This window comes from Strongylocentrotus purpuratus, unplaced genomic scaffold, assembly GCF_000002235.5.
Source record: "Strongylocentrotus purpuratus isolate Spur 01 unplaced genomic scaffold, Spur_5.0 spur5_scaffold_6, whole genome shotgun sequence".
Taxonomy (NCBI): domain Eukaryota; kingdom Metazoa; phylum Echinodermata; class Echinoidea; order Camarodonta; family Strongylocentrotidae; genus Strongylocentrotus; species Strongylocentrotus purpuratus.
The window spans coordinates 29,265,062-29,289,641 of NW_022145612.1; the positions used below are offsets into that span (position 1 = coordinate 29,265,062).

Sequence of the window (24,580 nt, forward strand, 5' to 3'; positions counted from 1 at the left end):
TAACGCCAGATACATCACTTCAGCTTAGGGTTGTGTGGAATTGCCCGCATGCATGTAGATGCATTGTATTGTTTATATATTTACTTGTTAGTTCGAAGAAAATGTGTGAGCTATGTGGTTCAGACAGAAAGCTTTGACGGAAGTGAAATATTGAAGCTGGAATTCTCAGCAAGAGCCTTTAATGTATAGAATATTCTACTTCGGTACCGTACAACGATTCTTAGTACGTACTGCACCAACATAGATGACCATGTTGAGATTCGTGCCACTTTTCATCTTCCTGGTACTTCAGGTCTCATACGAGGTGAGTTAAGAATTAAGAGCTGAATAGTATTTTTATTTTATGGGTACTTTAAAAACAAGTGCACATTCTAGTCTGATCTATATCCAGATCATTGGTATCATCGTAATTTTAGCATATGTACGTACATAACAATCGGACCATATTGAGGACACACTGCCCACACATCAAGAACGTTGGCAAACGTATTTACAGTCCTACAATGTAAACAAAATAACAATGATTTTTTTTTTAAAATATCAATATTAGAGGGCAAACAATATTAAAATCTGCATCAGCATATTTGTAACGTGTAGACCTACTGTGTTATCTAAACCCGTTTCATGTGATGTTTTATGTAGTTTATGCTCTTTGCAATTATTTAGAACGAAATGGAGTGAAATTCGGCATGCTACTTTTGTACATATTATGCATTGATCCTTATGACGATAAATTATCATTAAACAAAAGTACCTGGAAAAGCCATATTTATTAGAAGAGACTTAAAGAGGTGAACAAACGTTAAATCGGCTTTATACATCGCCCATTATTTTTTATGCGATCAAAATGTTGATATTGAGAATGTTAATAATTCTTGTGAAGTATCTATATGTATGTTTGTTTTCTAATTAAATGTTGTTTTAATATAAGACAGTCCAGCTCGTTTGGTCATGGAACTAACGTGGAAGGAATATATTATTTAATTTGGTTTAGCTTGACCCTTCCATTTTTAGCTTTCTCATTATCGATTATCAAAACTGGATTAAAAAGGGGGATTAAGTGTTATTTTCCCCTACAATGGTTGTGATCATTGTATTAGCTATTTTTAAATGTTTAGGCAATTAATAGTGACAATATTAGTGAATATACAGTACCCCATTTAGCAATATCTGTATCCATATGGTATATATTAACTTTGATAATATTGCTGAAGAATATCGGACAATCATGATTTTCAATAACTATGTACCTTGAGAAGCATATTATTCCCTTGAATGAAAATGCTGAACTATATACTTTCCATGGTATCTAGTCTGTATCCTTTCTAGTAAACAGGGCACCTTTTTCCTCAGACGCCGCAAAAACCATACCTCCATCCAGCTTAGAAATCGGGTCAATGCTTGTTGAAATTTAAATGAAGTACAGACATTGTCCATTCGGAAATGTGTTCACTGGTTAACGTTTACAATTCACAAAAAGAAAAAAGAAATAACAAAAAATATAGATAATTTTATTAATGCTTGACACTTATAATGCTAAACATAGAGTCATATAATAGTGGAATATTCTTATTTTCCCGAAAAGTCAACAATGAAAATGCAAAATTTAAACGAAAAAGGATGTAGGCTAAAGGCCTCCACCTATTCAATCAGGAAAGGAGGGGGGGGGGGGGGGGGGGGGGGGGGGGTAAGTACAAGTTGTCTTGACCTAGATTGTTTCACAAAAACAAATTATAAAAATATATTTATTAAACAACATGCCCTCCAAATATTACCACAACCTACAACAAAAACAACGTGCCCTCAAATTATATAGTGCGTATTAAAAAGTGTGCCCACATTTGGTTGCTTTATGATGGAAAAGTCATGATTGATGTAAACTTGAAATCTATTTCATGGTAGAGAGTAACTTGCTAGATCTGTTTAACGACACCGCATATAATTGTTCTGCAGTAGATGGCTGAGCACCGGGGTTTTGAAGAAGTGCCGTCAAAATCTCCTTGAGCTAATGCACAAAAATGTGGGTTAGTATATGAATATGTTACTTTGGTCTTAAATCCCTTTGACAGTTAAATACTGATTCATGCTTCAGTTCTTCATTTGTTTAAATGATCCACTGAGTATGTAAGCTTTCACAGGACCTTGTTTCAATCCACAAGATAACCTACCATGATTCCCGGCCCCCCCCCCCACTCAGAGGTCGGAATGACCGCATGCGTGTTGCCAAAATGTCCGTTAAAGGGGTACTTTTCGTGCGACAAAGTCCGGCCCGAGAATTGTAAAAAAAGGGGTGTATTTGACTTTTCACTAGGCTTACTTTTCACCCGGAGATTTCTTTAAAAAGGGGGTGTTTTCCTTTTTTCTCTCATCTCTTTGGACTCCTGAGAAATTATTCCGAATTTAGGGGGGTACATTGAGCATTTTTCCTGATTTAGGGTGGTCTCCAAGGCAGGAAAAGCCTGCGAAAAGCCCGCGAAAGGGGGGTTCGGAAATGTTGGCAGTCCTCAGATAGGGGGTGCTTTCAAAAAGAGGGTACGAGCATATGCGTACCCTATAAATAACACTGAGTGGGGGGGGGGCCGGGCCATGATTATTATTCTAACAGATGAGGCGCGATAGCTCAGTCTATAAAGCGGTGGTCTCGTAATCCGGTGAACCCGGGTTCGAAACCAAGGCGATGCGCCAGTGCCCTTTGGTAAGGCATTAATCTTCATTACCAGGTGCCTCGGGGACGACCTAAAGCCGTCGGCCGTCTGATTGCTTACTTACAAGCATTTATGCTTTATTAGCAGTCAGGTAAAATAACCACCACCATAATGACAACCTATACTAACTTCGTGTCAACTACCAAAGGTACTGACTGTAAAATTTCATGAAAAAAGATAGCCTCCCTAGTAAACTTTTTCCATTTTGAATTACTCAATAACAAGGCATACCTTAAACAAGCTACATAAGCCACCAGTGTTTCATCTTAATAAAGATAATGTCATTACTATTGATTGGAAAATGGGACTTTTCTTTAGTATCAGTTAGTATTATCAGGCGCAGATACACAGGGGTGTCCCCAGGGGCGGATCTAGCCGGTGGCAGGGGAGGGGGCCAAAGAGGGGGCCCAATTCATGAGAAAATATTTAGCGGCGAAACAGCCAGCTAAGCGGGGATGGGGGGGGGGGTATAAGGAGCACAATTTTTTTTTGTGTTCCCGAAAATTTGAAAATTGCGCCGGCCGATAACTTACTCAGTGGGGGGGGGGGGGGGGTGTCATAAGTACCTATTTTCATCTCTGGTGAATGCCTTTTATAAAGTGCGAAGAGTGCCTCATTTTCACCCCTGGAAATTCCCCTTTTTACCTTGCCATCTGCGCTTTTCCTTTTCAAGTAAGTGTCCTTTTCCTTTAGATATGTGCCCCCTTTTCCTTTCCCCATAAAAAGTGCTCCTATTTTAAAACAATTAAGAGCAACTTTAAAAAAAAAAAATTCATCAAAATCTGGCTCGCTACACTCGCTCGTATTCAAAGTTTATATAATTTTGTTTCATAACAAACATATTCAGCCTTTCATGGTTAGATTGTGCTTAAAACCCCATCACCGGATTGTTTTCCTCTTTATAAGATCTAAGCATGTATGCAGGGGCGTCGCTAGACCTTTTTCAGTGTGGGGGGGGGGGGGGGGAGCCCTCCCTTGGCCAAAACAGGTAAATTTAATTTTTTTTTAAATAAAAAAGTGCTGACTCGCCGCTAAACATTTTCTCACGAATTTGGCCCCTCCCTTGCCGCCGGCTGGATCCGCCCCTGATGTGCAACATTCGTAAACAACAATTTGATATAATAGCGTTGCGCTTGGACAGAAATTTCTCGGGTTCGATATCCGCTGGGTGATTTTTGAACCCCTGTTTTCTTTTGTTGATACATTTATTATAGTAAGGTTGACAATGACAATGATTGCTGATGAAACTTCGGGAAAATATAAGTTTTTTAGTTGTAGTCTCTCTCGAAGTCGTCACAGCGGGAAAAAAAGTCACAGGAAAAAAATTCGCCGGGTGACCGAATTATACATTTCATTGAGTTCAAACTTCTGCATTGATATAGTACACGAGGTTCAATCGAGATTCGAGAATATCGACACAGCTGACCCGACACAGCAACATATCTATACGTATCTTTCTTGCTCCCTCGACGAGACTTCACCCAACAACCCCCCTCTCTCTCTTACTGCCACCCCTCCTCTCTCCGATGCTCTTACCTCTCTCTCTCTCTCTCTCTCTCCTATCTTTCCTATCTTTCACCCCCGTTTCTTTTGTTTCATATTCTCTTTTTTTCTCCACTTTTCCCCTTTTTTGTCCACTTCTTTCTTTTCTTTCTTTTATTTTCTTTTCCTTTTTTCCCCCTCCTTTCTCTTTTTCTTGTTTATCTTTTTTTCTTTCTTTTCCTTTCCTTTTTTCTTTTTCTTTCCCTTTCATGTTTCCCTCCCCCTTTCCTCATTTTCTCCGACGGCAGCGCAATTTTCCCGACAAAATCCTGATAGGTGTGGGGGAGAGGCGTTGTCGTACCTCCACACCCCTCCCCTTTAGCGACGCCCCTGCATGTATGATGCTTAAACAGTATAGACCATGTAAAGAGATAAACAGACATTGAAATCATCCCTGAAAATGTAATCACAATATAAGGGTATATACCAATGTCTAAAAAATTGTATATTTCGCTTTGAGGTTTCCCTTCGTAGGTGCCCCCTTTTCCGGAAAGTGCCCTTTATTGTTGGTGCTCTCCCCCTCACTTTGAATGACGATTCTCCGCCCCTGGCTTGCTGAAATCCCGACGCCGTCTGCCCATTCCAACTGCTGTACTAGTCTTGTAGTTGTATATACTGACTGGTTTTGACAATCAAGTGATACCTCAGGTATTAGGAAACTGTACCGTGTCAATTATAATAGTCAACATTGTTGCCATTGAAGATCTTGTTTACAGTTGAAATAAAAAGGATACAAGTTATAGTCTATGGACTCTTGTTCTTGTTAAGGGAATCATATCGGTGTTTTATAGTTATACATGCGTCAATATTAAACACTCACACCTAGACGTACCGGTGTCATACCAGTGTCCTAAAGAATTTTTGTTACACCGGCGTAGGCGTACTATATACATGCGGACTGCACACATAGGCCCGTTTCTTGTGTTTACAGTCTTTTTTTTCCTATCATAAATTTATGCTGGAATAAGTCACAGATTTTAAATGATAACCTGGCAAAAAGTATACACCAAATCGATATTTATGCTGCTTCTCTGGGGGGCACATCTCCCCTTTTAGACTCTCCCCTGTCCAGCGCCGCTAAATATTTTATCCCGAATTGCCCCCCCCCCAACCCCCAACCCCCAAACCCCTCGCCGCCGGCTGGATCCGCCCCTGGGCATGTTGTTGTGTTTTGTTGTTTGTTGTTGTAATGACAATCAGTCAACAACTGACTAAAATAGAAAAAATAAATGCGAAAAAAATCAGCAATAAATTTCGGATGAAATAACAATGCGTAATTTTGGAAATAGCTGCTGCTCAGTCATTAGTGACAGCAGAGTTATGAATTAGATAATCATGAGACAGCGTTTTAGTTACTCTTTATTATCAAAAATAATCCATGGTCACAAAGGGAATAACTTTTAAATAGAGATCTTCCGAATTTGGGTACACTTTTTATGCACAATGTATACATATGTTTATATATAATTATTATGATTACGTGAAATGAGGGAATACATTTCTCTTACAGAGTAATTTTAAACCATCATCGTTAACCTTTACCCCACTAATACCAAAACATCTCTTCTTAATTATTGATTATGCAGGTGAGAGGTGTGGTGAAGGTATCATTTAAACTCCAGCAATACTCAAACCCGAGTCATGAAGAGTTAGACGGAGGATGCTGTGATCAGTTCCTATTCATCTGTAATACATGTGACAATCGTTTTAACCTCTGTTTCGGCAATGTGCAAAGGTATGGAATATAATACGACGTTGACATATATCTCTCTTTTGTGTCTGTGTATGCATTTTGATGTACACTTGAGTACAGTGGCGTACGCAGGATTTTTTTCAAGGGGGGGGGGGGGGTTTAAATCAAAAGGGGGAGTTTTCCAAAAAAAACATATATAAAACATACACTTAAAAAAACTCGAGGGGGGGGGGGTCTAACCCCAAAACCACCCCCCTGCGTACGCGCCTGCTTGAGTAGGTTTTTACGACTGCAGCGTCATTTATGGGTCAATAAACCGTGGATGTTTGTTTTAATTTCCGAAATCCATATATATACAAGTTTTAAAAACATACATATAAAACACATTTCAAATGATAAGAAAGTATGTAAGCATGTAAGCAAATGTGTAAAGTATAGACAAACGGTTGGATAGCCCATTTCAGTACCATTTTCAAAATGTTCCTGATCTTCCATGGGGTCCAAAAGCAAAAAAATCATATTAAATTAGATACAATATAAATTTGTTTAAATAAATCATAGTAATTTACCAATACACTGCACTATCCTTATCGACCTCCCTAGCCTCACCACCTCTCCCACCCTCTCTCGATACTGCCATCCCCTCCCGCTACCCCCTCCCAAGTCCTCCAGGGTATATTACAAAGACCAATAAACAATTTGTTTAACATTCATGAATTGGTATCTACAAAAAATATTTCTCCGTCATAACATTTCAAACTAAACTTTTTATTTCTTTATTAAATATAGCCAAACTTCTTGATTGTCGAGTGTGCATAGATAATCCACTGTACAATTTACTTCCGCGGTACAGAAACGTACGTTTACAATTCTGTGTTGTAGGTTTAGGCAGAACAAAATTAGTACTTCTGAGGGTATAGTTTGTAGTCTTAACAATAAACTTATATTTCAAATAATTATACAGGTGCCAAATCGTGAAATATTTTATTCATCAAATAATAACTGTGCCTAACTTGTCTATTTTCTAAAATTTCCCAATTTGAAATATCATGAATTTCACTAATTGGTTTATGTTCAGATAATTTAAATTTAAGAATAATTCTAACAGCCTTGTTCTGTAATTTTTGTAACATGTCTACTTGAGTCTTAGTGCGTGATTGCCAAAACACGTCACCATAATCAAAATGTGGCATAATTGCGGCATTATATACAAGTTTTAACCAGGCTCATTAACATAGTAATGCAACCTTCCTAAGAAACTAATCATTTTTCCAACCTTTTTACATAATTCATCAATGTGTATATTCCATTTTAATTCTCAATCAATAAAAATGGTAGCAGAATGTGACGTCCCCTTGAGCCTATAGAAACAGCTATGCCTCTCATAGCAGTCAATATATACATAATTGTATATAATATGTTTATTACATGTATTATAATTATTCATGCATTGTAGAGAGACTTTGAATATTGTTTACATTTTCAGGACGCGAATATGGACAATATGTCATTAAGAGAGAATTGACTTTGTTTGTTATTTGTTATGTTCTAAATTTACAGTTCATTCAGCCTGACTCCTTGCCCCTATGGTAGCTATTCAACAAATAGAATATACTCGGATGATGACAGCTTTTACTTCCCAGCTCATCTGCCTGGTGGCGGACCTAATCCAACCATTTTCGCCATCAACTCATGGACGGTATGGCCGAAGTGAAAACGAGATAATCAGAATTAAATTCTAAAATGTATTTGCCGAATATTGTTACACCATGTACAATTCAACTTTGATTTGTCATTAAACTAAAATTACCTTTTTAAACTAGGAGCGGATAAATGACTGACATCACCATTTTATTGCTAACAAAAACACACCAACAACAAATGACTATAAAAACTAGGATATAAGTGCTATAGCATATGAATGGTGAATGTGATGATATACAGTATAACCTATGGACTGTAATTAAATAAAGTATATTAATCTTAAGATGGGATTATATAAAAATGGCCTTTATGGAGGAATTGTTTCCTCGTGTCATCGTTATTGTACGATTAGTTTTGAATTGCCCTTCTTAAAAAGTGAAGAACACTGTTCTAAACAATTAAACAGAACAAACTACTCGATGAATTTGTAAAAGTATCCAGTTCTTGAGAAACACCGAAATCATTAAATTAATAACAACAATAAAGATGCCATGTTAAGGACTTTCCTCACAGCATACGTTATCAGTCAACACTAAACGCTTTATTATGTTATCTTATTATCCTGATTTAGACCGTTATTTCTTGTCAAGGAATAAGGTAATCATGGCCTTCACAAACCCAACCACAAACGTAAAGTTTCGCGTCATACTTTCCTGTTTTTCAGGGTGGATTCCGAGCCAATATCCAAGTTTGGGACTACGACCCACACAATTCAGACGATAAGATAGATGAAATGGGATACAATTTCGAAGGTTCTAAATACCAACCATACAGGACATCTAGCCTCGCTCAGACCAAGAGAGAAACTCTCAATCACGGAAGAGGGACGGCAACGTAAGTATCACGTGATTGACATGTTCTATCGCGCCTTTGAATGTTTTTTGAAACAGATATATGGCGCCATACAAATGCTGTGAATCATCATCATCATCACTGAACACTAAAAATGGGTGAACAGCCGATCAGAATAAAACATTCAGGCAGTTTGTCAAACAAGCATTGATCAATCAAATCTAAGCTCTCTCTTTGCAAGTTTTGCTCTGATAATTATGATCTATAACATTTACACATTTTATGTTGTTTTGAGTATACTCTAGAAATGAGCTCAATGAAACTCAAAACTATATATAAATGCCTTGATACAATGTATTTGCTTTCTGCAGAATCACTGTAGAAGTAAAGGTGTATTGCCAGGAGCATTACTACGGTACATCGTCTGGTTGTTCTACTTACTGTCTGGCTCGAGATGATAATCTAGGTCATTTTGATTGTGATGATATTACTGGAGCAAAGAACTGCCATGTTGGCTATGAAGGTGATGAATGTAATCAGGTGAGTACTTTCAAACGCTATTAATTTACCATTGATGCGATTAGGTAAATGTGTTTACAGATTTGATCTACTGATGTCGTTACCCTTGTTAAATATGACATTATTCGTATTGCTTCTTCTTCTTCTTCTCCTCGTTCCTCTTCTGCCTCCTCTTCTTCTTCTTCTTTTTATTATAATTATCATTTTTATCGTTGTTATTGTTGTAGTTTTTATCCGTTGCTATATGATATCGAGACTCATTTGACAGAAAATCCAAAGATCTTTAATAAGTTCGGAAAAGTCTGCTAAATGTTTGTTAACATGTATATATGTGTACACAAGATCAATAAGGCATTGAAAAAATAATGACACTGATTGGCCCGAGTTCACAAAGCAAGGTTTGAGCTCAGACCAAGGTTTGAGCTCAGACCAAGGTTTGAGCTCAAACCTCCTTTTGTTTCGCCAAACCTCCTTTTGTTCTTTACAAACCAGGTTTGTAAAAAATGCGTAAAACGCGTCATATGACGTTCGAAAACCAAGGTTTGTCGACAAACCTCCTTTGTGAATTAGGGCCATTATGTTTCATTCTCCCCCTCTTTTCAAACCTGATTGAATTATCGTATCCGCTTGAACATCTATTGCATAATCGCATATCTCTCTCTGTCTGTCTCTATATCTCTCTGTCTCTCTGTATCTCTGTCTCTTTCTCTATCCATCCTCTCTCTCTCTCTTTCTCTTTCTATCTCTCGCTCGCTCTCCCTCTCTTTCTCTCTCTTTCTGTATCTCTATCTCTCTCTCTTTCTCTCTTTCTCTGCTCACACCCCTCTCCGCAATTATTCAGGCTACAAATGAATGCAGCCCACATCCATGTTATAATGGAGGAAGCTGCACTGATCTTCACAATAGTTACGTTTGCACTTGTCAACCCGGAACCACAGGTACGGTTAAACGGTCCATTTAATATAATAAAAGTATTGGTACAACTATGATTTAATCAAATCAAAGCGAATATGATGATACATCTGTCAATACTTTGTATTATATTTTGTGCAATCTAGCTTATTAAAAGTGTGTATGAAATAAGCAATAATCATTATAGATCACTTTTATCTTTGCAAAATTCGCGCTAATACTTTATTTGTTTTGTTTAAACCTTGTTTTACTCTGAATACTCACAGCCGTTAATGGAGGGTAGATCAAAAAGCAAATAAAGAGATATGATATCACTTGAATCCTTGATTTTTAACATGCACATTTATTTTCGGTGTAGTATTGAGGGGCAAAGACGGTAGGCCTATCTTAGACTTGTTTAAAAAAAAACTATATTCAAGCCATAACGATCACCCCGTTCCAATTTAAAAATGGATGCCAATTCCTAAAGAAGAACCACTGACCACCCTATGTTTTTTTTTTTTTTTTTTTTTTAATTTAGGTTTGCAATGTCAGACAGACATCGACGAATGCTCCAGCAACCCATGTGTGAATGGAGTCTGTTATACCTCTCCCACAACTCTCAATATCTACACCTGTTCCTGTCATCCGGGTTATGTAGGAATGAATTGTGAGAATGATGTTGATGAATGCGCGTCTAACCCCTGTCAGCGTGGCGGAACGTGCTCGGATTTGGTTAATGCATTCCTCTGCTACTGTCCGGTTGGATCGCAAGGTGATGATCTTCAAACTCATATCTCAGTCACACCAACGAGACCGACACCAGAACGACATCAGACCGACAACAAACCGACTTAAGACCGACGACAGACCGACAACAGACTGACAGTAGACCGACAACAAACCGATAACAGACCGACAACAGACCGACGACAGACCGACAACATACCGACGACAGGCCGACAACAGACCGACAACAGACCGACAATAGACCGACAGCAGAACGACAACAGACCGACAGCAGACCGACAGCAGACCGACAGCAGACCGACAACAGACCGACAACAGACCGACGACAGACCGACGACAGACCAACGGCAGACCGAACAAAACTTACATTACCTCCAATGTCCATGAATTAGTCGGTTTAGAATGACCGTGGTGTCAGTTTTTCGGTGTGACTGAGGTATAATTGTATTTTGCCTCTGTACAAGAAACGTTAAGGATTGGTGTTGAGATTCCAAGTAAATTGAGAGAACTATACGAATGTTATGATAGGGTTCATTTCAACATATAATGTCACGTTTAGTACAAGATTAGTACAATGTGACTAGCTGATCACATTGCTTCATTCTCAAAGAATGCTTAGATAATTCCTGCATTTTAAAAAAAAGGGTACTTCTTTAGATCATTAATCAGAATGTAACTGGATAACATCATCACTTCACAACTTGTTATTTCCCCATCCACTTATCATCACATTCTTTTTTTCCATGACCTGCTTGAAGGTACTCGATGTGAGATCGATGTTGATGAGTGTTCAAGTCAGCCGTGCCAACATGGCGGGTCATGTGTGACCTCACCGGAAGTACTGAACTACTATCAATGTAACTGCGCCGATGGTTATGTAGGCGTGAACTGTGAGGAGGATGCAGATGAATGTTTGTCATCACCATGCCAACAAGGAGGACAGTGTCATAATATGGTCAATGGATTTGAATGCTCATGTCCTGCAGGCATTGCAGGTAAGTAAAAGGAACAATCACCCCAGGTGAAATTTAGAAAAATATCTATAAAAAAAGTGGGAAAAGGAGAATGTCCTATTACTTTGAACTAGGGTCTAGGGGATTGGACATGAATTATTATGATCTTTGATACACCTGATATGGATGTGATAGCCATCTTTATATATTTATTCCTAAATAACTTCACAAGTGTTAATATATTTGTTTCTTTAAAAGATGCAATGTGGAGCCCTGTATATGAAATTAAAAGTGCTTATTGCTTTCAATGTAACCACGTCTTGGAATAAAATTAGTGTCGTTTTTTTTTAGAGTTGGCAGATTACCTGATCCTTCAGGGTTTGGCTAATCAAGTGGAGAGAAATGGTGTAATTTTGATTTTACGAAACTTTACGTGACAATAATTGTTGATACAAACATCTCCCCTTGTTTCTTTATTCGAAAGGTCTGCATTGCGAAACGGACATTGACGAATGCCTCAGTTTTCCATGTGCATATGATAGCAATTGTAGCACACCACAGCTGGACTTGTACACCTGTGACTGCCAACCAGGATTCGAAGGCACCAACTGCGATGGTATCGTCGATGAATGTCTCTCACAACCTTGCTCGAACGGAGGAGTATGCACAGATCTTATCAACGCATTCCAATGTACTTGTCCACAGGGTACCGAGGGTATGTTTAAGATTATTCTTATCAAATAGTTTCCAAAAACAATGAGCATAATATGTTAATTGACCTTTGGTAATTACACATTATGAAACTTTAGTTCAGCTTCTCTTACTTTCATAATTATCGGTCGATTCAAGTTAATTCAATGATTTCTTTATGCATAAAATGATTGAATACCCTAATTTCGTTGAATAGCTTTCATTGTAGTTAATCCGATCGCAAAGACTTTCAAGAATTCAACTAAAGTGCAATTTTAATACCCTATTCCCGTGTAAAAATAGTATCCACATTATTATGTCACTATAAGGTTCTTGACGTCGTGGTAATGCCATTATATTTCAATTTCATAATACTTGTAGGGGATTTATGCGAAATGGACGTCGATGAATGCCAGAGCGCTCCATGCCAGAATGGAGCTACATGCATCACTCTACCCGGTCAGCTCGACTACTTCTTTTGTTCCTGTTCAACTGGTTTCGAAGGTCTGTACTGCGGGAATAACTTTGACGAATGCCTGTCCAGTCCATGTCTTCAAGGTGGAGTTTGCATTGACCTGATTGCTGACTATCACTGCAATTGTATTCCCGGTACTCTAGGTTAGTTTGCAATTTCGTTTGTTCTTTAGTCATTTTGATAACAAGTATGACAAGTGTGGTATCGTGATACTCATGTGTAATGGGGTATCCTGGGGGGCGTTTTACAAAACTTGTCATCAGCGACAAATGACAGTTGTTGTTATAAGCTACTGAAATGCTTGCTTCTGATTGGTTATCAGCAGATTTGTCACTGATTTTTGTCATTTGTCATTGAAAAAAGGCTTTGTGAAAGGTCTGGTCCAGATCAGGAGGGAGGGAGCAAAACATCCAAGCTTTAGGCGATCCATGTACATAGGCCAATAAAGCGGGGATAGAGCTGAATTCTTTCAGTTTGTTTTTTGCTTCTTAATGTGGAATGTAGCAGGTTATTCAGATGATAACAGTATGGTGTTACTATTTTTTGTGTATGTATTTGTGTGTTTCATTTGGTGTCCCAATGTTCCCCTTAGTTCATAACTATTCATATAACATTTTGAACTCTTTTTATTTTACAGGTGAAAATTGCGAAGTCGACATAGACGAATGTGCCTCTGATCCTTGTTTGAATGGAGGACAGTGTCTCACATCTCCAGACCAACTGGACCATTACCAGTGTGACTGTCTCGATGGTTTCGTAGGAGTAACGTGTGATGGACACGTTTGCGATGATGATCCTTGCTCCAATGGGGCTTCGTGTGAAGCAGTAGGTAACGAGAATAGGTGCCGATGTCAGCCTGGCTATGAAGGTGTTTTTTGTGAAAATGAAGTTAATGAGTGTTCGAGTAATCCATGTCAGAACGATGCGACCTGCCATGATAATGTTAATGGTTACGTTTGCGTCTGTCCAGAACATTACGGGAGCAATAACTGTGAGATTGACTTTAACATGTGCAGGCTTTCCTTATGTATAAATGGAGCGATGTGCGTAAACTTACCTAATGATTTTCTTTGTCAGTGTGGAGATGATTTCACAGGAGATCTTTGCGATACCCGAATAGACGACTGTTTGGAACATTCTTGTGCAAACGAGGCAACATGCATAGATAGCATTCTGAGCTATTACTGTATATGTACACCTGGATTCTTTGGACAATTATGTGAGTTTGACATCAATGAGTGTTCATCAAATCCCTGCAAGAACAGAGCTGTGTGCATAAACGGTGTAAACACGTTTACATGTCAATGTCCATCTGGATTCGAGGGAACAGTTTGTCAGGACATTGTCAACAATTGCGAGAGTTCACCGTGCTATAATAACGCTACTTGTATCAACGGTCTTGCAGCCTTTGAATGTAGATGTACCCATGGCTTCATGGGATTAACGTGTCAAACTGACATTAATGAATGCGCCAGTACACCGTGTGTAAACGATGGCACATGCTCAGATAGGATAGGTGGGTACAATTGCCAGTGTGGAAGTGGTTTTGAAGGTGTCAACTGCGACGTCAATACCGACGATTGTTTGGCCAACGCGTGTCAGAATGATGCTACGTGTGTAGACGGAATCAACACCTATACATGCATTTGTCAACCGGGATACATTGGACAATACTGCCACCAGAATGTTAACGAGTGCAGCAGCAACCCATGCCACAATCCTGGCATTTGTACGGATCACATCAATGGCTATGTTTGTACATGTCAGAACGGCTATCATGGAGTACACTGCGACTGTCCACCAGGAACAGCAGGTATGAAGATAATGCTACTCAGTATTAAAGGTGGTAGCCAATAGATTGAATCCTAAGAAAATGAATATCGCTTCAGGATTGTAACATTTTTGCATATAACACTCTCAACACAGTCGTCATGTCATATATAAACATTCTGTATTCACAGTAAAATCATGTAGGGTGAACTATAATTTTACATAAGCAGGATATTTCAAAATTGCAATTGCTAGTGAGCTTCTAACTGGATGTTAACCAATGTTTAGCTCTTCGTTTAATTGTAATGATTCGATTTATATCAACGAAACCAAGACGTAGACTAAGTACAATTACTTTTAAATTACAGTTAAATATCTTTGTCACATTCTAATACTACAGGTCAACAATGTGAGGTTGACGTGAACGAATGTGCCAGTCTCCCATGTCAAAACGGTGGTACATGCTCGACCTCTGCTGATATCCTGAATACATACATTTGCACCTGCCGCGCTGGGTATACTGGTGTTAACTGCGGAACGGAGGTTGATGAGTGCCTTTCAGATCCTTGCCAACATGGCGGTACTTGTGCTGAGCAGTTTAATGGTTATTTATGTTGGTGTCCAAGTGGAACTGCGGGTGAGTTGACTGGAACAACCAATACTCCCACGATTAATGCTATGTTTTTGTTAAAACTAAATTCTCGACATAATTGTCACACCCCAATATATATTTTTTGACAAACGGTAACATCTGTTGTTATTCATTAAACTAATACATATATCGTTTTTTATCGTTTATAATAATAATAATAATAATAATAATAACCTAGGCTTCTATAGCGCATTTCATCTTCGAAGAAAATAACAATGCGCTTTACAATTGTAATACAACAAAATTACACATATACTATACATATACTATTATTATATACTATTATTATCAAGGAGCAGTTTCATATTGTATTGTTTATTGTCAATCCTTTCGTTGCATCGGAAAGTTGTTGTTTATATTATAATCCACTTATCCTTCATATCACCTTTTAATTCATAGGTAATCACTGTGAGGTTGATATTGACGAGTGCCTGAGCTTCCCTTGTTTGAATGGCGCGATATGTCTAACCTATACAGACGATCTTGATGATTACGAGTGTCAATGTACACCGGGATTCCAGGGTGTCCATTGCAGCAGTAATATCAACGAATGCAGCTCCGATCCGTGTAATAATGGAGCAACCTGCATTGACCTTATCAGTGGATTCCTGTGCCATTGTCCAACTGGCAGTGCAGGTATGCCGTCAGAGAATAATTACAGTGTTACTATATCAGACAACATTACAATGACAATAGTATGCTTATAAGACAATTTTATGATTTACCCATCTTCCCAAATTGTGTTTATTAAATCAATATAAATATACTTCTACTTGAATATTTGCAAGATGTCAGATAATTCTCAAGATAACTACTCTAGAACAGATGCTTGGTTATATTTTGCAATACAATGTTACAAGCCCCATCTTCCCAAATTGTTTTTATTAAATCAATTAAATATACTTCTACTTGAATATTTGCAAGATGTCAGATGATTCTCAAGATAACTATTCTAGAACAGATGCTTGGTTATATTTCGCAATACAATGCTACTAGCCCTTTTAAAAATCTTATCTGACGCCTCATATTGAAGGTCCAAGATGCGAGGTGGACACAAACGAATGTTTGAGTAGGCCGTGCCAGAATGAAGGAATTTGCTACCAGTCTCAACAATTGGACAGCTACATTTGCGTCTGTCCAGTTGGATATACGGGTTCCCATTGTCAAAGTGACATTGATGACTGCTTACCAAATCCTTGTTCACGGAATGGCACATGTACTGACAGAGTAAATGGCTATCACTGTTCTTGTCCACAAGGGAGTTCAGGTAAATATATATATATATATTAAATCTACTTTGCATTACTTGCATTTGTAACACTATCCTATATTGATATTGTTGAAATAATAATGCATCGTGGGACTTGAAATAACATTATTACATAGCCGCTATAAATACCTTGATTTTGCTCTCATTTTTCTTCCCACATGTAAGCTATATGCATCATCAGGATATGTACATATCAAATACAAAGTCATCGGCACCAACGACCACAACAATACATACACATTTTTTTTTCGTTTTGCCACATAGGTTCGCGATGTGAAGAGGACATCGACGAATGTAAATCGTCCCCGTGCCTCAATGGTGGAGCCTGTTCGGAGGGGGTGGATACACTGAACGAATACCAATGCACCTGTCTGGCTGGATACCTAGGAATGAACTGTGAAGGACATGTCTGTGACACGAATCCCTGTGTCAATGGAGCCTCTTGCAAGTCTGTGGGAGAGGAAATCATCTGTCTCTGTTTGTTAGGGTATCAGGGTACACATTGCGAGCAAGAGATCAACGAATGTGGCAGTAGTCCTTGTGCAAACAATGCTACATGCCATAATGAAGTTAATGGGTATACTTGCCAATGCCCAGATGGGTTTGGGAGTAGTCACTGCGAGGTTGACACACATACCTGCCGATCAGATCCCTGTCAAAATGGTGCCCTTTGTACAAATATGGTGGACGATTTTAAATGCCATTGTACAGCCGCTTTTACTGGAGATCTCTGTGAAGTAAATATTGATGACTGCGGTAATCATATTTGTTTAAATGATGGTCTCTGTGTTGACGGGATAGCTTCCTATTCGTGTGATTGTAAGACAGGATTTGCGGGGGATCTGTGTGGTATTAATATAAATGAATGTTCTAGTAATCCCTGTAGGAATGGTGGACTTTGTGTTGATGCAGTTGGTGGTTACACATGTTATTGTACACTCGGCTTTGAAGGGGAGCACTGTAGTAATGTGGCAGACAACTGTCTGAGTCAACCGTGTCAGAATAGTGCAACATGCATCAATGGGTTTGCCTCGTATTCATGCAGCTGCCCCGAAGGTTTCATGGGTTTCAACTGCGAAATGGATATCAATGAATGCCTTAGTTTTCCCTGTGCCAACACTGGTAACTGCATTGATAAGGCGAATGGCTACGAGTGTAATTGTAGAGCTGGATTTCAGGGGATTCACTGTGAAATCAACGTAGATAATTGCGAAAGTGTCCTCTGTCTGAACGGTGGAAGCTGTGTTGATGGGGTGGATACGTATGTCTGTCTCTGCGATGCAGGCTATGAAGGAAGTTCCTGCGAGACCAACATTAATGAATGTGCCAGCAACCCTTGCCGAAATGCTGCAACTTGTATGGATTTGGTCAATGCCTATTCCTGTCTCTGTGTCGAGGGCTATGAAGGCTTTAACTGTGAGGTGGATACCCTAAAATGCTGGAGTAACCCTTGTCAGAATGGTGCTCAATGTGACGATATTCCAGAAGGTTACACATGTCGCTGTCCTGACGGGTACACAGGTACTCATTGCGAACAGCAGATCAACCTATGTGAAAGCGTTCCGTGCAAGAATGGTGGTTCCTGTTTCCAATTCCAGTTCTCCAATTTTTACATTTGTTCTTGCGCCGGTGGTTACCAAGGGTTAGACTGTGGAGAGGACACCGATGAATGCCGTTACAATGGTTGCGCAAACAACGCCACGTGCATTGATGGTTTTAAACAATATACCTGCTACTGTAACAATGGATTCACCGGTCGTTTCTGCGATGAGGATGTAGACGAGTGCGCTGTTTATGCTGATGTTTGCCCACCAGACATGTTATGTGAGAATTCTTACGGGGGGCATGACTGTGTGGCACCTCCTACAACACAACCTACGTTCGCCGGTATGTGCTTCCAGGAGGCTTGCTACAATGAAGGTACCTGCGTGTTTCTCAACTCAGAATACAGGTAAACGCTTTTAAGATATTGGTAAAAATTCTTAGTAATAACATGATTAGGGTGGGCAAATAACCTGGAGCAATTGTCATGTCTAGTTTCATGCTCATTCAGTAAACTTATCGCCTATTTTTCAGAAAGAGTTGTTCTTTTTCAGCATCATAATTCGACGAAATAGCAGGCTTGCTTGGCATTAAATGTACCAAAGTTGGTCGGCTACATTTTTTAATCAATTAAAAATTAAGTTTTGAACATCGCGTGAAAGATGTCCAATAATTGTTAGGTACACAAGGCTTATAGATATTTTACGTTTATCAACGAAAACATGCTATAAAGTAAATCACTTTGTTTGACTAAACTGCGTTGGCACACAATATCCATGTTGTTTTATTTAATCATTTTTCATTTTACTTGTATAGAAATTCAAATTATTTTATAATCAAGAAAACGAAACCATTCTTAAGTTGTGTTCTTACCAAGAGTTTATTCAAATAAAACTCACATTTCCTTTTCTCTGTCTCTCTCTCTTCCTCTCCCGCAACGAATGTTGCTTCTGTCAATATCCAGATGCTCCTGCCAAGCAGGATTTACCGGAGACTTATGTGAAACCCAACTGGATGTATGCCTATCCTCTCCATGTTTAAACAATGGAACTTGCACTCCTACTGAATCTTCCTCCTCAGGAGCTGTTCATCAGTGCGAATGCCTTGGTGGATTTATTGGCCTAAATTGTGAAACAAGTAAGTTATTTGCACCAGAAGGTCTATCCTATCCAAACTTATCCATTTAGTTGTTTCGGACTAGACTTTGTGAAAGACAACAATCATGGCTAATCGTTATCCCATAATTTATCACCAGTTGCATTGCAAGTTAAAACGAGGATCCTGATCAGACACACATTTACCTGTGAAATAGGTCTGATTGTTAGCAATCTGCTTAGGTATATGAAATTTATCGGGTTACAATGTTTACTGTTTCTTTGAAAAATTGAATTAGTTGAGGAAAACTGTCTTTTACAACTCCATGTGATCTATGATAATGTTCGCTAATCTTCGTATACTAACAGCCTTTTTCAGAACACACTTTATTAACAGGAATATTACTGGTCATAGATCTAGGGAAAGAGTTGTGTAGCAGCGTACTGTAGAAAGATATATCACTTTTAGTTACAGCGAACCAATCTGGAATCATATCTGTACTCTACCTCGTATTTCTAAACTATCGTACTCTAAGCATTTTTATATTTCATGCAATTAGTTACAGTATTTGAAGAGAACTATTTTACATTAATCTGAGCTTTATCAATTCACTAACATTTGTATCCCAGCATGCATGACAAGCTATGATTCAGTGAAGAAGACTTGATCAAGTTATCCGTTCTGCCAATGATAGTTTGATCATGTATCACGTGATTTTTACCTGCTGATCAAATTTTTTGATCATGTCTCACTTGAACGATTTTTGCCGGCGCGTTTTTCATTTTCGAGCATTGTGCTCTGTACTGAGCGACTTTTCGGCATTTTCAAATTTTCGGGAGCAAAAAAAAAAAGTTGGGCCCCTCCCCTAAGAAATCCTGGATCCGCGCCTGCGTTCTGCTACATTGGGTTTGCGTCATCATGTTTTGACATTCGATTGTTTCTTATACTCCTCTGTCGTTCTCCTTTTATCTCCGCCATAGACCTAGCAGGAATATTTTATTCCGTTCCATTGGAGAGTCACATAAATAATGTAGACGGACTGAGCAGTCGTTTAGAAGACCTGATATCCTTGGCCCTAGGTCTAGATGATAACACAGCAGAAGTTAACCTCTACAACATATCACATAATGTTGCTGTTACTGGGTGAGTAGGAAATATCTTATTCAAATAGGTTCTCCTTACTCCCCCCTTTCTCTCTCTCATATTGATATGAATATTAACCTACATGAATTTCGAGTTGATGTAATCGTTATGTTCAGTTAACGATCTAGTATAAATAGTTACTAATAATTTATGGTGAACTTACATTCTAATCAAAACTGTATTGCATTATTTAATCAATTAAAAACTCTTTCTCCTTTTATTTCTACTCAGGCAAAAGTATACTGATGTAGGTTTTTATTCCTACCTTGATGGAAACTTCGCGCAAAGCTCAGACATCGAAGCTGGCCTATACACTCTTGATATTTCAACTCAGAACGCAATAATTTCTCCTTTCAAAATATTTGTTCTTCGTTATCCAACGACATCCTCTCCGACAGTGACTCCGACAACCAAATCTGACGGATCCTCTCCCAACAATAGCCTTCTGGTAATGTACCACTTTGTGCGTTAGTTTTAGTCACGATACAACTGACACGAGTTTCATGAAAATTATGACTTTATGTAAACATTTGGCATGTAAATATTTGGTAAGCTAGAAAACTACTACATATGACATGAACATGCAAACGTATCATGTGTTTGTATTTGTGTTGGTCATTCTTCTTCATGCTATTCTTTCAAATATTAGAGTCTTAACTGTAGCAAATCTTTGCTCGGAATACTTCAGTCGATGAAAACAATTATTGTCATTGAAGAAACATGATTGTTGCAAGTTAAGGGTATTGAATGGAATGTGGACATATTTCATATTTCGTATCTGGTCTTTTATTGATAATTGATGAAGACTGAAGTCTTAAACTAGTTCCTTATTGAGCTGTATAACCTGATAATTATTTGTATTAATAAGCTATTGGATAACAAATTCGAGGTCCGTTCTGGTCATTTTATCAATCAATGGAAATTTTGTGTTATTGTCCGACCTCTATCTTTTGATTTAGATTGGAGGTGTCAGGATACCAACATGGATACTCTTCTTAGTTATCGCTCTTGTAATCTTGGTCATAATCATGGCATTAACCGGAGTCATGTACATCAGAAGGTGATTAATCATACATTGAATATTACCACATATTCCCCTGTTTGAAGTTATCAATATTATTATCTTCATCAGTATTATTATCTTCATTCCCAAATACATTGCCTAATCCCTTAAGTCATACAATGTTCTTATGGTCCGATTGTTTTACACAGGGTTCAAACTTTATGCTATCATCCCCCTTCTTATTTGGCAGGAAAGTAAGGATTAACTTGATGTTCCCTAGGAAAAAACTAATGTTAAGGCTCCGATGCTGCTAATTCATTAAAGGGCACTACTACTGAATCTCAAGGAAATTGCATTAATATAATTTTATATCACGAATCTTGTACTCCTAAATACTCTTGATATTTAAATATCATGAAATAATTATGTATGTGTTTAAGAACCATCCACTTTTGCATATTAAACGCTTTAAAGAAAGATCGCAAGCTTTATATTAATCCAAAATAGTATTACAATCCTATTCATCGAGGATTGTTTTATGAGAAAATGTTTAATTTCAGATAACCACGGTCCACAAAATGAACACTCTTTCATGGACATCAGGACAACCAGCTTGTGAAGGGTCGAAATATGTTTTGATCTGTTGAAAGAACCCACCCAGTATACATTCATATGGCCTTCCTAAATGTTTCTTTTGTTATATGACATTTTGATAATTATAAAATTGTGCATATTTAGTATTGCAATTATTTTTGTATCAGTGAAGTACTCCCAGAAAAAAACACACATTCAGACGGGTTTGTTGTTGTTGTCGTTGTCTTTATACAGGACAAAAAGGAAGCGAGATATGGACGTACCAGACGCATTAGCGGGTGCTACGAGTCAAGACTATCTTGCAGGTGGTGTCCAAAACTCGATGATGGGAAGAAAAGCTAGTGGTTATGAATCCAGAATCATCCCCATCGTTGATCCTAATGGCATATCGATAGCGTATGATAATCCCATTTATAGCGAGATGGACACTCCGGAGCTAGCCCATCCCTATACCTCTGGAGGCTCTACCTGCGACGGAGAAAGTAATCGAAACCATGCAACAGAAAACATTTACGCCTAATGCCTCATAAAATCGACATGAGAACGTACTGCCGAGTAGAGATAAACGTTTTTGTTGTTTTATTTCAGCAGGATAAAACAGGCCTTACAGCATGTATTAATTCAGCAATCATATAGTTTATCTGTACACTCGTATGCTCCTATGATATCGATGAATGTCTTTTTTTTTTACAACTCTTTAAACATTTGTCTTCATGAGCTCGGAAATTATTTTCTTCCAGTATATGTGTTGATTAATGATGTAAATTTTCAGTACATATTTTAGATGTGAGATAAAATATATAGATAATTAATATGTACAAATTTTGTATTGCCATTGCCAACTTTTTTTTCTATCAAGAAAGTTTTTACTAAGTTTTATGACTATGCTATTTCACGTATATCTCAGGTTTTCCTCACATATTTTCCCTCCTTGTATTCAATGCAACTAGTTTTAGAGCCGGGTTCCTGCATAAACAGTTCTGTGGTTTGTTGATTAAGGAGGCGCGATGGTTCAGTGGTAGAGCGGTGATCTCGTAACCAGGAGGCACTGGGTTCCAATTCAGGCGCTCGTGCCCTTTGGTAAGGTATTACTCCTCATTAGAGGACTTGAAGCCGTCCGTCTCCTGGCTGCTTACAATAATATAGTGCTTTCTTAGCAGTCAGGTAAAACAATCATTAAACATCAACATTTTACTAGGAACTTGAAAGCCTTCGTCATTTGAATGACAGCGAACTTTTCACCAACTTTAAATCTTAACAGGACTATTATAGGTAATAATTACAAGTAAATTCAAAGTCACCAGTGCAGTGCTGTTTATCTGGAAATAACAAGCAATTTTCATCAGACATAATTTGTATATCTGAATATTTGTAAGTAACTTTATGCAGCATTATTCCTTCTTGTTATTAAACATACCGCCTACATTTATTGAGTTTTATGTCGATTAAACATAGGGTGATAATTGTATCGATTTTGTATCATGTGTCTATGCAGATCGCATTGAAAACGTTTGGTATGCAGGTGTACAGTTTAAAGATTTCTTTCATAACTGGCTTGACAGATATTAATTATCATTTCATGAATTTAAAATTTCTAATTGAGCAGAACATTGCCATTATAAATTATGCACATGATATACTTTTTATGTTAATCTAAGAACTTTGCCATTTTTTCTTCTTCAAATATAAGATGTTCTTTAAAAATGTATATCTATACACGTTGGCATCTTTGTAGCGTGATCGTGGTTTGCTTTTAGTACGACTACCTTCTTGAACGATAATGCTGTCAAAGATCTATATCGATGTTCCATTTATTATTACCTTTATATGCTTTTGTTATTACTCTTTAAGAAGAAAAAAGGGGGTTTTCATGGAGCAGTCAATAGGAATTCATAAAAAAAAAAAAATTGATGTTTTGCCACTGTATATAATCATATTCTGAAATATTTCAATGTATAACCATGCACTTATCATATTGATGTATATTTTCTATCAGAGATGCTTATGCTACTTTATTTTTCTTTTCTACATGACAAATTGATAATGAATGAAATGCCATTGTGTTAGATAACCAGTGGCTTATAACGGGATCCGCATTAACATTGTTTTGCCTTGGATGCAGGATTTGCATTCCTTTTCTTTTAGGTTAATTCAAACTATCCATACATAATTTTGTTATGTTGCGGAAGAAGTTGCCTTTTTCGTAATAACCTTTTTAGTCCTCACGATAAATGAAATGAAAAAACTTGTATCTTCTTTCTGACAATATGTTCAATGTTTTTTTTTAATACAGCTTTATAAGGGAGTTTACAGATAGCACATGGTACAAATGACCCCAAATATCCACAGATCTTTTACACATGGAGAAGTTCCACTTTGAGCATATCAGAATAATAACTGCCAAAGTCCTACATGTGCTTTATGAATACTTTTTGTTTGCCCTCTTGAAAAGAATACTTCCACCTGCGTATCATAGAATGTACCGTTGGTGCATAAATGAATAATGCTACATAACTTTCATGAGCGCATATCCAGTATTCATCTCAGTGGGTTTTACCTTTTTGGTACAAATGACCTTTATCTGCCCATGCGCAGATTGTATCTGTAAACTCCCTTATTATAGACGTTTCTTGTCTCTCAATACTTGTATGTGCAATTTGAATAGAATACATTTTATTCTTCTTTCTTCATTTTTGTTTGTAAATCAAACATTTCGAGATGTCACCTACTTATGTCGAGAAGTGTATTGTTTAGTAAAACCTAGTAAAGTTGATTAGTAGTACGAAACAAAAGTGAA

At 37.9% G+C, this 24,580-nt stretch overlaps 1 protein-coding gene across 2 annotated transcripts; it reads left to right on the top strand.

Moving 5' to 3' along the window:
- On the top strand, positions 1–24,039 carry LOC583696 (neurogenic locus notch homolog protein 1). Of its 2 annotated transcripts, XM_031000557.1 has the most exons (20): positions 2–304; positions 5,834–5,982; positions 7,501–7,639; positions 8,309–8,478; positions 8,808–8,976; positions 9,797–9,893; positions 10,388–10,621; positions 11,355–11,591; positions 12,034–12,264; positions 12,621–12,857; positions 13,352–14,527; positions 14,885–15,121; positions 15,536–15,772; positions 16,170–16,403; positions 16,671–18,357; positions 18,913–19,085; positions 20,024–20,186; positions 20,418–20,634; positions 21,146–21,246; positions 22,018–24,039. In XM_031000557.1, exons 1-20 carry the CDS (start codon positions 245–247, stop codon positions 22,301–22,303), a joined length of 6,234 nt encoding a protein of 2,077 aa, XP_030856417.1. In that variant the 5' UTR covers positions 2–244; the 3' UTR covers positions 22,304–24,039. The 2 variants fall into 2 exon arrangements, with proteins under 2 accessions (XP_030856419.1, XP_030856417.1); XM_031000559.1 differs by lacking the exon at positions 21,146–21,246 and having other exon boundaries at positions 1–304; positions 22,018–22,239.
- The last annotated feature ends 541 nt before the right edge of the window (positions 24,040–24,580 follow it).